Source organism: Hipposideros armiger, unplaced genomic scaffold (genome assembly GCF_001890085.2).
Source record: "Hipposideros armiger isolate ML-2016 unplaced genomic scaffold, ASM189008v1 scaffold_179, whole genome shotgun sequence".
Lineage (NCBI taxonomy): Eukaryota > Metazoa > Chordata > Mammalia > Chiroptera > Hipposideridae > Hipposideros > Hipposideros armiger.
In genome coordinates this window covers 804,449-820,360 of record NW_017731529.1, presented here as the reverse complement: position 1 = coordinate 820,360, position 15,912 = coordinate 804,449, and the positions used below count along the sequence as shown (strand labels likewise).

General features: G+C 33.5%; 1 protein-coding gene across 1 annotated transcript in view; it reads right to left on the bottom strand.

Annotated features, from left to right (window-relative positions):
- The window catches only part of CWC27 (CWC27 spliceosome associated cyclophilin), a 177,958-nt gene that overhangs the window by 81,005 nt on the left and 81,041 nt on the right, over positions 1 to 15,912 (bottom strand). Inside the window, exon 12 of the mRNA XM_019652416.1 lies at positions 6,082 to 6,185. Coding sequence (XP_019507961.1) covers positions 6,082 to 6,185 — 104 coding nt within the window. The remainder of the gene's footprint in view (positions 1 to 6,081; positions 6,186 to 15,912) is intronic.

Sequence of the window (15,912 nt, the reverse complement as noted above, 5' to 3'; positions counted from 1 at the left end):
AGGAAACTATCAACATAACAAAAAGCCAACCAACTGAATGAAGAAGATATTTGAAATGATATTTCTGATAAGGGGTTAATGTCCAAAATATATAAAGAACTCATATAACTCAATAACAACAAAAAACAAATAATCTGATTAAAGAATGGGCAGAGATTCTGAATAGACGTTTTCCAGAGAACATACAGATGGCCAACAAGCACATGAAAAGATGTTCAACATCATGAATTATTAGGGAACTGCAGATCAAAAGCACAATGAGATATCATCTCACAATTGTTAGAATGGCTATTATAAAAAAGACAACAAATAACAAGTGTTGGAGAAGATGTAGAGAAAACAGATCCTCGTTCACTGCTGTTGGGATCGTAAATTGATGCAGTCACCATAAGAAACAGTATGGAGGTTCCTCAAAAAATTAAGAATAGAATTACCATATGATCCAGCTATTCCATTTCTAGGTATTTATCTGAAGAATATGAAAATGCTAATTTGAAAAGATATATGCACCCCTAAGTTCATTGCAGCATTATTTACAATAGCCAAGAAGATATGGAAGAAAACTAAGTGTCCATGGATGAATGAATGGATAAAGAAGATTTCATAAATATATACTATGAAATACTACTCAGCTTTAAAAAAAGATGAAATATTCCCATTTGTGACACCATGGATATGCCTTGTGGGTATTATGTTAAGTGAAATAATTCAGATGGAAAAGGACAAAAATCATATGATTTAGCACACATGTGGAATATAAAACAAAACAAAAAAGAAATAAACAAAAACAAAAACATATGGACAAAACATTGGTGGTTATGGGGCAGGGGAGGGCAAAATGAGTCAAGAAGGGCAAACGTATGGTGATGGATGGGATCTAGACTTTTAGTGATGAGCACGCAATAGCGTATACAGGTATCAGATTATAACATTGTATACCTGAAACTTATATAATGTTATAAATCAATGTTACCTCAATAAAAAAAGAGCAGCTTTTTCCTACGTTGGTGTTAAAAAGATTAATACGTATGCAGACTCAACTATAAGTGTGTGCTTTCTACTTGGCAGAGATGTTAAGAGGTTTTTGGGTGATAGGTTAATATTCTCTTCTGGGGGCAGGTTGTTGAGGCATGTTGGTGTACAAATGAGCTGCACATGTTTGGATGTGTATAGTTGGATGAGCTTGGAAATGTGCTTATACCCATGGCACCGGAACCACAAGCAGGTCGTATCAAATGGTGATGTATTTAGGGTTGTTCAATTGTATGGAGCCCAAAGTATTTATTAACATAAAGCAACAGTCTTTCTTTCAAATGATTTTTATTTATTTTATTTTGTCATAATGGAACCAAAGGAATTAATAAAAATATAGTAAGACATTAAAAACAGGAATAGCAGATCTTATTTATCTTTACATTTATGATAGAGAAATAGATGGGTCCTGATGTTAAAGTAACTTGCCTAAGGTGACAGAATAGATTTAGAAGCAGAACTATTCTTAGAATATAAATTCCTAATCATCTATACAAATCTGACATAAGTATCTAGCCCAGGAAATTGGGTAAAATTGTAAAACCAAAGGGATATTACTCCCGATCAAAGGTGCTTTAAGAGAACTGAAGCTTTGCAGAAAGTATCATGCCTATTAGACACCTGGATAAATGGGAAGCCTTCATTCACACAAGGACAAACTAGGTATACTGATGCATGGGCATTAGAAAGCAAAGTTTTCTGGTTCTTATGGGTTTCTTTGCAAGTGTTTTTAATTCGAGGATAATACATTAAATTCTAAAATGAAGTGTCAATGGTCAGCAAGTATTAGACTTGCCAGATACATTCATAAAACCAGGAAATAATACTACTGTAGCTTTACTTGAGAATGTATACAAGACCACACACATACACAGTTTAAGAAAATAGGATTATAGAAGGCAATTGTGACAATGCATAAATGTTTATTTTGAGATTTTAATTTATGTCGTATTTATATGTAGCCATATTGATTATAGGCTTTAACTGCAATGAACACAGCCTTAAAATTCTTATTTTCAATTTGTAGGATTTGGATAGGAAACAATGGAACCGTGATAGCTATATTTTTCTCTTACAAATTTAAAATTATTATTTTTATGTAGCAATGTAAATTTATTTAAGGTTTTCTCATTATCTAATTTACTTCTTAAAGAAACTTGCGGGGTGTACAAGGCATTTTATGATAAGAAAACTGAGTAACAGAGGCTTAAATAATTTCACTGTCAGTAATTGGAATTAAGAGTCTTATACTTTACTGTTTATTTTTTGAGAAAACACAATATTCTAAAGCATTCTTATGATTATTAGTGTTACATATAACAAACAGCAAGTATTACTATCAAAGTACTATTAAAAATAACAAAATTATGTATTTCTAGTTTCTTTTTATTAGCACATGTGGTATATGCTTCCTGATGAAAATTCATATGGAAGATAGGTCTACATTACACAACAATTTACTACACACCAAAATATTCACAAGGCTTGTTTTAATATTGATTCTATTTCTAAGTTTACTGCAAATTAAATTGCTAGATACAGCATATCGTGTTCAAAAGGCCAAATCATTCACAGTTGCCATAATACTCAGATAATTTAGCCTTGGACTAAAATAAAATGCTTTAGAAAAGCCTGATATGTAGCCATATGGCCCAATCAAGAAATCTTTCCTGAAGAGGTTCACGGTATTCGTCTCAACCGATGCATGCAGTTATAGAGCCATGGTCAAATAACACTGTCCAAATTCTTTTCATGTGATAATCTTACTATGCAAATGCATATGAGAACCTTTGGATTTGTTCCCAGAGTTGACATAGCTCTAACCTTGGAAGATCTGGTGGCTGAGAAGATAAGCTAAGTTCTGACATACATTCAAGGATCCCTAAAATGCTACTTTGTTTCCATAATGCTATGCAGTGAGATGGCTCATTATATTGTTTTTAATCATGGGGAAAGAAGCACTTCTAGACTTGAAAACTGCACAGGAACATGTGAATATCAAATAAAATGTAGTGTTTACTGAAATTCACAAATCTTTCACACTAAATAATTTTCTATTATCTTATAAGGTATACTTGCTAATTTTAAAAGATAAATGTAAGTTTAGGAGAAATACAATCCCAGTAAAAAGGTAACCCGTCACATATCATAGTTAAGAGCTAAAACCAAATTTTGTTAACCATTCTAAAAGAATGATAATATGATATTGCTCCTAATAACACTCTTAAAAATATTAGAATCAGAATAAAGTGGACAACTTAAGTGTCCACATCTTGGTTTCTAAATACAAACTCAAATAAGAGGAATCAGCATTCCTTGGAGAAGCAGTTGATTCGAGGCGTGAAGAAGGCAAAAACATAAGATCAATCTAGAGCATCTTGTGGCAGGAAATAAGGAAGTATTCAGAGGATGGGGGCAAGATGAAAGGATACAGAAGCCAACCTGAAAAGACTCCTATGGGCCAACGCTGGTATTATTTGAACAGCAAAATAAATAATGACAATTTGGGGTTATAACACATAGAATAAAATAAATACATATTGACATAAGTAAGTACATAAATAACAGAAGAGAGAGCTCTTTCTTACAGAAAAATTCCAAGCAATAAAAGTAACAGGACTCAGGGAAACAGAGAAGCACCGTGAGAACACCACAGTAAATAACTGCTGAATACAGGCCTGATCCATCCATGGATGCTAAATTTAGTGGGGAGAAGCTTGAAAAGAAACAGAATACTTGTATATTCTCAAAGTATCTTCCCCAAAGAATATAATCTCAAAAGGAAAAAGAGTAATTTTATAGTGTAGAAAATCAGCAGACACCACTTTAACCACCAGCAAAAAGACAGTAGACATCTTGTTACCTCTGATATAATACACTGGGAAGGACATAACACTTATGTGGCAATCTTGCCAAGAAACGCATAACCTCAATCTAATCACAAGAGGATATCAGACAAACTCAAAGTGAGATGTTCTATAAAATAATCTAACCAGGACTCTTCAAAGTGTCAGGTTATGAAAAGACAAGACTGAGGAACTGTCACAGATCAGAGGAGAATAAGGAGATATGACGACTAAATGCAATACGGAATTCTGGGTGGAATCACAGGACAGAGAAAGGACAACCAGTGGGAAAACTGGTGAAATTTTAATAAGGTCTGCAGCTCATTAATAGTATGGTATCAACATTAATTGCTTGGTTTTGATCATCGTACTATGGTTATACAAGGCCTTAACGTTAAAAGTACAAGGGAACTGTATTATTTTTGTAACTTCTCCATAAAGCTAAAATTATTTCAAAATAAATCAATAAAAAATAAATACATAAAATGGCTCATTCTGAGTTTAGAAGAAAAATAATAGCAACCGTATGACCCAATTTTTTTGGAAGCTAATTTTATCTTTCTCAAAGTTATTCAGACTTAGAGAACATCCAGGTATTTCTAGATGATAAAAAGAAAATTAAATTCAGAAAAGTAATTACTAATATAATTCTCTTTCTAATTATGGCAAAAAACAAGTTTTTTAAATTTTTATTTATTTTTTATTATTATTATTAGTTTCAGGTGTACAAAACCATGCAATAGTTATCCTTTTCACCCTTCACAAAGTGACAACCCCCCCTCATCCACTGCCCCTCCACCCCCGATATTATACTTATCTATTGCAATTCCATTGACTCAATTCCCACTCTCTACTCCACATCCCACGACTATATATGTATTAAATTATAGTTTGATTGCTAGTTGGGAGGGGGTGAGAATGAGGGAGAAGGGGAGGGGATGAGACAACATAAATTGGTAACTACAATATTGCCTCAGGGATAGAAAAGACAGTTTGGGGAATATAATCAATAATGGTGTAAATATTTTTTAGGGGGCCAGATGGTCTCATGTCTTGTTTGGGAGACCACTTCATGGTAGCTGCCGCTGGGAAAAAAAAGATTTTAACATGGCCAATTTTCACATAAATAGACTGAAATAAGCTCCATAAGAATCTTTTCTTTCGTGTTAAGAAATCATTCTTTAAGGCTCAAATCTTGCTTCACCTAATTGTATTTAATATTTCAAAAGCAGATAAACACAAGCGCTGTTTATGTCTAATCTAGGCCTTAACCATACAGCACTGCTACAGTAATTATCTATTTGCAATTCTCTCACTCTTACTACATCATGAACTACCAACGTAAGAAATATCCATCCATTGCCAACTTCACATCCGTAGTAGTCCAGCATAGTTCTTAAGCCATGGGGTACTAATAATTATTAACTAAAAATGGTAAGAAATTAAGTAAAAGGTCTTTCTAGTAGAAAGGAATTATTTTCATATAATTCATTTTCATTATAAGCAATGATCCCCATGTAATTTATGATTATAAAAAGAAAATAGATTTGAGGGTTCTAATCTGCTATTTGGAAATTGAATATTATATGCTTTATAGCTAAAACAGTTTTAAACTAAAGATCTTCAGTGAAATAGCTTTTTTGAAGCTTCTAGCTTTATAAAACTTATAGGAAAATAATGAACATATTTAACCTATATAAAAAGCAGGGTATAATTTTGAGCAGCTTTTAATCGGTTTTATCAATATTTTAGGTTTTCTGTATCTAAACATAAGAGTCAAATAAAAAAAACAACAAAAAAGTGAGTTTGTATTTAGTACTATTCAAACCAATGCACCAATATTTATACAAGTCTCAAACATAGGGCCTAAGTACTTTTTTTTAGAAGTTTTAAAGGGTATGCAATATAAAAAATAAATGTTCCATTCTGTGCACATCTAGATATGTGCTATGGCAACATTTAAGATTTGCCTGATGTTAAGTTTTTTTTTTTTTTAATTTAGGAGTAGAAATTATGATCATGTTTGATTGAATTTACTTCTCAGACAAAAGTCCTATGTGGAAATTTATTTTATTGGCTCACTGTCCAAAGAAAGTATTTTTTTTTTTTAAAGCAAAATTCAACTCAGGATAGAAGGAGGAGGTGAAGAGGAGGAAAGAGGAGAAGCACCATGTAAAAATATAAGCCTGGTAAACGTCCTTACCTTCACTTGTTTTTTCTGCTTCTTTTGCTGAATTTTCTACTTTCTTCTGTTTTGCTGCTAAGAGTTCCCGCTTTAATTGCCTTGCTTCTTTTCTGAGCTCTTCACTATAAAGCAAAGACAATCATATCACATTAGTACATAATATACTGAGAAAGTTGTTTAGCAAAAACAACTAAATCTGGTTTTCAGGTACATTAACTCTCTAATTTGTTTCTGTGTATGTGCATTTGTGGTATGAAAACATACTTAAAGGGTATTTTTAAAGTATTTTTCATAGCAGCATTATAACATGATGTATTATAAAATATACCCCCTTTCAAATGTATCAAACAGAAAAAGATAAGTGGTAAATGACCCATTGTCCTCCCTCTAATTTGCTTGCAAATTTAACATTCTAATTTCAGTTTATTAATTCATGTAGATCCAAATCAAGACAAAAATTTTTAAAATAAGTACTATTTAATATAAGTACTAACCCTGGGCAAACACAAAAAAATTTGGCTTTAAAACTTGTTGAATTCCTTAACTGACACAAATAACTACCATTTATCTTAATTATTTATTTAGTATTACAAGCTAGGTGCAGTGCTAAATATTTTATAAACTCAATTTTTTAAACTCAAATTTTTAACCCATTTAATACCGCAATTTGGCAAATAATTTCCTCTTCTGTGAAACCTACCAGGCTGACATATTCTGATGACGAATACAATCATATCTTAATTAAAGGCAAACTGAAATGTACAATGTTGGCTTCACTCTGAGTCACTCGTTCAGTGACTAGTTTCTACAAGCCAGTTTTAGGACAGAGATTTAAATTCATGCCTTGGAAAAAATGAATAACTATCCATGTCATGAACCCTTAGGGTCACTTGTGAATAGTCAAAACTATGCATTTTATATCTGTGAATATCAAGCAACCACTCTATTTTCAACAAAAGCTAGAGTGGATCACAGAAACAGAACACTATAGCTTAAGCAGACATGTCATTCTGGAGGAGATATCATGCCAAGGTTTAGTGGAATTGTAAGAGTCTAAAATAGTAACAGTTTCATACTGATTCAACCTTTAATGCGTCCTCCTGATATCCACATCTCTTAAGCTTTGTTTTCACCACTGTGCTATAATAGGATCACCAAATGGATAGGTCTTACCATGTGCATGGCTCAGTTCTTTTTTTACCTCTTTTCCACACCAAACAAATAGTCAGCTTATATTTTCTATCTGCTTGGCCTCCATGATCCTGAATTCTCAAACTTCTCTCTGATCAACATCTCCAACCTTTTTAGCTTTCTCTTTCATTCCTACTGAACCTGTGCTCACTCTTATAATAATGAAAGCCAACTCCTTAACCATAGTTCATGGTCCACTGGCCCTTTTCTAACCCCAATTAGCTCTCTATCCATTCTGGATGTTAAGGTCAGCCTTAACACTGATGTCCTCACCCACACCCTAAGTTTTCTTGACTTGTTTGTCCATATGGATACATCATAATCACCTAGAAGAACTTGTTAAAATATGTCCCAGAAAACAAACCTCCACAGATATGATTTCTTTAAATGTTGGATGGCCTGGAAATTTGCTCTTATGACAAGTTCCCCAGGTGATTCTATTATGCATTCAGGTTTGGAACCCAATGCATAAGGACCTTACTATAGAAATTATCTTCTTTCTTACAACTTGAAGCAGTTCTACTTCAAAGATCCTTTTTTGAGCCAACAAACATGCTCAAATTTCCCTGTACTCTGCTCAACAAGTGATTATTATCTTCCCTGTGGACTCCCTGCCTGAAAGAAGAGTTTATATACACAACCTAATTCATCCACCTCTAACTTTTTAATCTCTTGCAATCTATCCTTCTTATACTCTACTGAAACTGCTTCTGTATCAACCAAATTCAGTGGCCTTTTCTCGGTCCTCTTATTCCTCTTTGGCTTCTCTATCATTCAACATTAACCGCTCCATCCTTCTTGAAATTCTATCTTAATCAGACTTACGTACCACTTCAGAGACTCCAGTTTTCCTTCTATTGGGTTGTAGGAAAAGTCATGATGCATTTTTGCAATGAAAAACATAAAAAAATACGTCATGACTTTTCCAACAACCCAATAGTCACTCTTTCTCTTCTTCTTATAATTGTTGGCATTTTTCTTGTTCCTACACCCTTTAAACTGGCATTTTTATCTAATTTCATAACATCAACTATCACCTTTACATAGGTTATTTCCAAATCTAGATCTTTTGCCCTGATTTTGGTATTACATTTCTATGAGTTACAAATATTCATGTACATTAGTGCTGTCCATCAGAAATATAAATGCAACTCTAAGTTTCCTAGCAGCCACATTTAAAAAAATGGTAAAACAGGTTCAATTAATTTAACATATTTTATTGAACTCAATAACTCAGTAAATCCAAAGTATTTTTCAACATGCAACCAATATAAAAAATATTACTATGACATTTTACATTCAGTTTTTATACTACTCTTCACATTCTGCTGTGTATTTTATACATCTCAGTTCAAACTAGCCCCATTTCAAGGGCGCCGATGTAGATGGACAGCAGAGGCTAGATGTCTCAGTAATCACAAACACGCTATGTCCAAATGTGAAGTCATCTCCTTCCTGCCTAAATCTGTTCTTTCTTCTGAAGTCCCTATCTGATCGTGGAACCATTTTGCGTCTAATGTCCAGAGTTTAAACTTCCTCTGGGACTCTTCACCCTCCCTTTCACGGAATCACAAAGTACATCATTTTCCAATCTTTCTCACATATAACTGCTCTTCTTGACATTCACCATCGATGCCTAGTTGAGGCTCTCATTATGTTACTTCTCAGATAAACGTACTCACTTCCTATTTCCAGAGCACAGGGAATCGCAACCACATTTGCTCTGTCCACTAAATAACCCTTATCTCTTTATTATACCGGTTTGCAAAATTTTTACTTTGGTAAATAATTCAGAAATGTTAGATGATATTTTCTGAAGACTAAGGTCTCTGAGGGGAAGATTATTTTGAAAGTTGAAAAGGAAATGCTGCATGATGGCTGACCAAATTAGCTGTAAGAATAATTTGAAGTATGCGAAGAATGAGAGGCAATGAAAGTATATATTATTGTAGAGCCAGTAGAGCACAGTTATTAAAAGGATTAACTTTGGATTCAGACAATCCTGATTTAAAAGCCATTTCCATCACTTATTATCTGGGTGATTTAAGAACAATTACTTAATTTCTCTGAGGTTACATTTCCTTAACTATAAAATCAGGATAAGACATTTAAAATATTGGGCACTCAATACATGTTCAACAAATGGTAGCTATTATTATTTAAGTCATATGTTCAAAATGGGAGTATAGCTAAAGGCTGTTTGCCATGTAGGAATATTTATTATGTTATTTATTACAAATGTATGCTGCCTCTATTACATTTGGAGGTCAACTTGGTTCATTTTTTTTTAAATTTAAAGTTTATTGGGGTGACAATTGTTAGTAAAGTTACATAGGTTTCAAGTGTATAATTCTGTAATACATCATCTATGTTGTGTGTTCACCACCCAGAGTCAGTTCTCCTTCCTAACTCGGTTCATTATTTTTAAAAAGGGCAATGGATGTATAATGTTAGCTTCTAAAAAATATATCCTTAAAAAGTTGAAGATTTAGATATACTATTGAAGTAGCCATGGTAATATACAAACTGAACAATGATGAATAAAAACTCAAAAAAAGACTAAGTAAGATAGAGAAGGATGTCTATATAGGCTATTAAAATATGCTTCATGGGCTGGCCAAGTGGCGCAATGGTTAAGAACTGGCTTGGGATGCCAGAGGGCCCAGGTTCGGATCCCACATATGAGGGCCAGTGACACTGCCCTCCTTTAAAAAAAAAAAAAAAAATATATATATATATATATATATATGCTTCATTATTCTGAATTATTCAAGTGATTAAGGGTTTACAACATTGTCAAAATCTTTCAGACTATTCAAACACCATTTGTTAGTACTTGTGGAATTCATATTCTTGGAATGAAGTGTAACTTTTTAGAACAATCTTTAGATCACAGTCTAGTTTTATGGTTCCTAATCTTATATTCTCTGGAATATAATCCTAGCCATTGGCACTAGAATATATTTAAATCTGACATAATGAGAATGAAAATTGTAAGCCTGGAGTCCACTGCTTACAAAGCAAGTACACAAACAACGGGCTTGCTTTAGAGTCCAGGAAACATCTTTTTGGTTCCCTCAGAGCCTAGTTTATGCTCGTATGGTAAAATAAGTGGCTTCTATAAACTGCTATTAACCCTAAGCTAATTAACTTTTTCTTCCCTAAAAGAATGTTTCTAATTTGAAGTCATCTGATTTTTAATATGGTTTGTATGACATCACCATTATCCACCAGATAATTCTGCGTTCTATATATTTTTTAATCTAGTAAATCTGTAATTTGTTCCAATGAAAAATAAATAAAGACTTCCTTAAAAAAATCAGCCCAATAAAATAGTAGCATCCTAGAAATTATAGTGCCCTTTATCTATTTAGTAGTAGCAAAGAAATTAGTAATTTACTCAACAATGTCTAGAGCATCTAATATTTGTTCGATACCATTCTGAGGGCACAGAACTCAAGATGAGGAAGGAGGGGAAGGAACCTAACTTCCATAGATTCTTTAAATCAGTTTCCTCCCTCACCACTTAATCTTCTCAAAAACCTGTGATCTAAGCATTTTACAGGTGAGAAGCCTGAGGCTTACAGAGATGAAATATTTAGCCTGAGGTCACACGGTTCATCAGAAAGTGATAGAGCTAGAAACTAAAAATGGGATTGTCTGAATTCGAAGTCTATGCTCTTTCCATTGTGGTACGCTGATACCTTGAGATAGTCTCTAAGGGAGGGACATATGTAAAGTACATAAATAATAACAACAGTACATAATAAAAAGCAGTAACTGCCATGACAAAGAAATGACAAAAGCATTTTCAATTCAGAGAAGGAAAGGTTTCCATAGGATAAACAAGGCATGGCTTCACAGAAGAGGCATTTGAATTGGACCCTGAGAGATGAGTAGGAGTTAGCATGTGGAGATACAGTGAAGAAGCAGCGAAGTAATATGTCTAAACCAAGAACAGAGAGTTGGGAAAATATAGGTGCAAGTTCAAACATTATGCTAACGGTGTGGTGGGGCTAGTTAACAAAAGATAGAGCGAGGAAGAGAACCTGGGGCAAAGTCTAAATGCCAAGCATTTGTGAGTGGCCAGGTAAGAATATTTTCCTTCAATTTTTCCACACCTTTGAGCTTCCACATTTTTTTTACAACCAATTTCTGAATTGCTCTTACGGTCATCATTTTACCCACTATCCACCTATTTTAATATCTTACTAGTAACCTGTAAACTCTTCAAATTGCTATCTTCTAAGAAGTCTCTTATGACCTCTTAATCAAAAACTTCAGCTGCTTCCCTTTAGATGGTAATTTAAACCTTTGGAAGAATCCAGCTTCGTTGACCACCTTACCTTGGACCCTTTGCTATCTTAGACATACTGCCATACCAGATTTCCTCCTCCCTTTTTGATATTTTTTCTGTTTCCAGTGGTTTTACTCTTCCATCTCCTGCTCCTCAAATATAGGTGCTTCTCAGTAGCCTCTTCCTAACCCGTTTTTCTTCTCTGTCTAGGAATTTCATCCACATTTAGGACTTCAATTCCATCTAAATGCAGTCAGTGTATAAAATCAAGTATATAAATAAGCCTGATGCTCTACACATTTCTACTTTCAAGCTTAAATTCACATGTCTAACTGCCAGATGGACACTTTTTCATTAGATACCTCATAAATGCAGTAAGTTTACAATTTTAAGTCAGGTTGGTCATTCTGGGTTTCAAAAAACACCACCTTATTTCTATTTTTCCTAATTTTGGTAAAGCCCCAGAATGCTGGCTGTCAGGCCCACTTCTGGTATCACTCCCTTACTTTTTACAGCTGATAAGTAGTCACATCTTTCTCCCTTTACAAAGTTTCTTCCTTTCGATGGTCAGTGACAGCTCTCTGGGCTTTCAGAATTCACTATTACAATCATCTCCTACGTGGTTACGTGCCTCTGTTCTGACGTTTCGTCCATTCATTTTGCACACTTATGCCAAGTCCTACAGTTCTACTCCCCTGAACTTCATAACTCCCTAAATCCTACTGAATTGTGCACTAATTTATTTTCCAAGCATTTAAAGTCTCTCTCATGAGCTACCTTCAAACTACTTTTTCAACTTTATCTTTCACATATCCTCTACAGTTACTCTAAATTTCAGCCAAAACATACTAGTCATAATTGCCTTGGCAAACTTTAAGCTCTAGTACACATACTCCTTTGTGCATGCCATTTCCATGACCTAAAATGGTCTTTCCTCTCTATTTCTGTCTACTAAAATCTTCCTGATTTTTCAAGGCTTCATGGAGAAAGTGGCACTTGAGCACAGCCTTGGAACAAAGTTGTCAAACTCATTGAGCCTTAGTTTTTTCATCTATAAATTGTGGCTATGTTCAGCATATGGATTATAATAAGACTAATGCAAAGGTTAAGAACTAATATGAGTAAGAACACTATCTGGTGTTTAGAAGGCAGTTTTTTAGTGACAAAACACATTACTGTCAACTCATGACTGCTAAATTACATACTCAGTGTAAAGAATTTAAACAATAAAAATTAATGATTTTAAGTCAAAATAATGATAAAATGATATTAATTCCTATACTAGTAAAGATATCTACCTTAATATTACTGATGGATTGTGTTTTTCTTTCTAAAACTAACGTCCATTCTAAGAGATTTGGGTAAACAGAACATTTGGGTAAAAAGACAGACGTGTTAATCAGAAGACACAGACCCGACATCACTGCATGGCCACGAGAATGCAATTAACCCGCCTTCTTTACCTCAGCTTTATCACCATCTAAGGATAGTCTGAGGAAGGTGTAAATTAATATTTCTGAAATGCAACATTATAATTATAATATAAATGTAAAAAGTGATTATACTCTGCAGATCATTTTATTGCAATTCCTCTGGATTTATGCTCTTAAAGCCCGTTCATTATGTAAGGAAATGGTGAGATGCCGAATATAGTCATCTTCATCTTAGACACGAAGAAGTTGAAGTGTAGAGATAGTAAAAGATTTTTTTCCAATATTGCCTAAGTCAAGAATGGAATGGTAAACATGATACAGACAGCCTATATCTTTATGCAGTTTTTCACTTAATTTGCTACCTACCTACTAAATGAAAAGTACATTTAGACTTTAGTACCTTATTTTTAAGCTGAACTTTTTTTTATACAACTGAAGTGACTACACAGGAGGGTTTTTTATAACCACAGTATGTTTAAATTTTTATCAGACTTTATATTATTTTATAAAAGTAGTTTAGAAATCTTGCAATTTTTTTAATTGTGCAGCTTTTCAACTTGAGATTGAAGATTTAAAATGGCAATGACAAGTATCTTGCATAATTTTCAGTCAGTTTTTATTTTTTTCCCAGATGCTTTTCTCATTTCCTCCAGTTTCCAGGAATGTGCCTTAGGAAAATTTTGAGTTATATTTGTTCTTTTTTCTTATGGCATGAGAAATATTACCTTAATATAAAGGTGGTGAACTCAAACAGTGACCTTCTCTAATACTCACCTTCAAAAAAAAAAAAAAAGGTAAAGTTGTCAAGACCTGAGTGTTTGATATGTTTTTGAAGAGAACTTAAATCTACAACAATGAGTGGAATATGTATAAATTTCTTATATAAGACAGTAAATGCATTTGCTTAGAGACCTTGTTGAGCAAGCTGACGGCTAAACACATGTCAATTATAGATCACTGTTTATTGGACCATGGATATAATATTTGCAGTTAGCTTAAGCCTGCTATTTCCCAACATCTGATAAGAATTCATAACACATGGAAGTGACTGAAAACCAACCAGTACACCCTTCATGGTTTTTAGTCTATTGCCTTAATCACAAAGATACCGGACATGTTTGTATTGAAACAATAGTTTCACTGTTGATGAAATCATAAAACGACTGTAATAAAAGCCCATCATAGGTATTAAAACTATAGATGTATAGATGTATGACATGATTTTTAGACTTTGGTATCATCATCAGTAGCAGGAATGCAGGTTTACCGTATATCAGAAAGTATCAGAATATGCTATAGCTTATACAAGAATTTTGGAAATGTTTGCATATACCCGGGAAATATCTAACCAAATTAAATCAGGGAAATCCATTATATGTTCAAAGCTCTGCCCTACCTATTATGAGCAGTATGCCCTTAGACAACTAAGATAACCCACCTAAAACTCAGTTTCCTCATCTTGAAATGAGAAAAATAAGGCTGTAAGAACAAAATAAAATTCCATGGAAATTACTTAGCACACTTAATACGGTGCTTGGCCCAGAATATGTACTCAACATTAGTTTGCTTCTATTATTATCATCACTGTTCTTATCCCCACCACCAACACTACTTCTATTCTTATTATTTACAGAATCAGTTACTGACAAAATAAGACCTCTGGCTAACTAAAAAGACTAAAAAAGCAAATCCTTCCATTTTCCTCATTGATGCATAGATTTCAAAAGCTTATTGACACATTTTTGCATTTGATGCATTGCTTGGATTAAATACCAGATGCTATGAAAAAAAAATGTAACAGTTCAAAAATACTAAAAATTACAAAATTATCATATCCTAATTCTGGTCAGTAATACCTGAAACTGAATTACTTATATTCTTTCACTATAATCTAGTTGAAAAGGTAAAAAGAAACAACAAGTCAACACAAAAAAAATGTATATATACTTACAAATTCTATGAGGGAGGCTGACAGAGAACCTAGATTATTTGAGTCTAAGTGATCCCGGATGGCATCTATTTAGAAGATAAAATTTTATCTGAGTGATAATGTTCTACATGCCCTTTATAACATGTTAGACCAATATATAGGAATAGAAAGACTATCAGTAAGTACATTGCAATATGGAAAGAAGGAGAAATCTAAATGCACCTGCATATAACCTGTAGACTTACAATCTTACTCCTTTCATATGAAAGATCACATTTATTTTTAAATAAAAAGTTTAGACATCTGATGTAGATTGCTATTAATAATCTTAAAAAATAGTATCATCTTTTCCAAGATAGACTAAACAAGAATGGATACTGCATAAAATCATGAAATGTCCATGACAACAGTCATTGATATTGTTATTCTGTCTAAACACCAAGTACAAAGTTCAGAATGAACCATCACAGCAAGAACTTGGCTTTGCCAATATTTCACAGAAGTGGAGCAAATTTGTTGTGGCAGAAATGCAGTCTTTAGCCATATGCCTATTCCTCAATCCAACTTTATAAATAATATTAACTCAATATGAAAAACAAATGAGATTTCCATTTCCAGTAAGGCAGTATACCAGGTAACCTGCAAGCTCTCTTGCAGTCAAACACCTAGAAATGTTGAATAAGTACATTAAAAAAAAATACCTCTAAATGAATAGCTTAGCTCACTAAAAATGAAGGGGTTGAGAAACAAGGAGAGGACTGAAAATGAGAGCAAAAAGCATTGGAACTGTTATTGGGACACTCTGAGTTACTGGTCTTTGTAATCCAGTAATTTGGGTTTTCACATGAGGTTTTAATCAAGAGGATAGGAGTGGTTTTCTACACATAAAGCAAAGGATTCTCCACTCATTGGAAAGGTGGGGGGAATAAACACATCTACTAAAGAAACAAAGGAAGACCACAAAAAAGTTTGTTTGTCTCAGGTTCATGCAGGTTCTT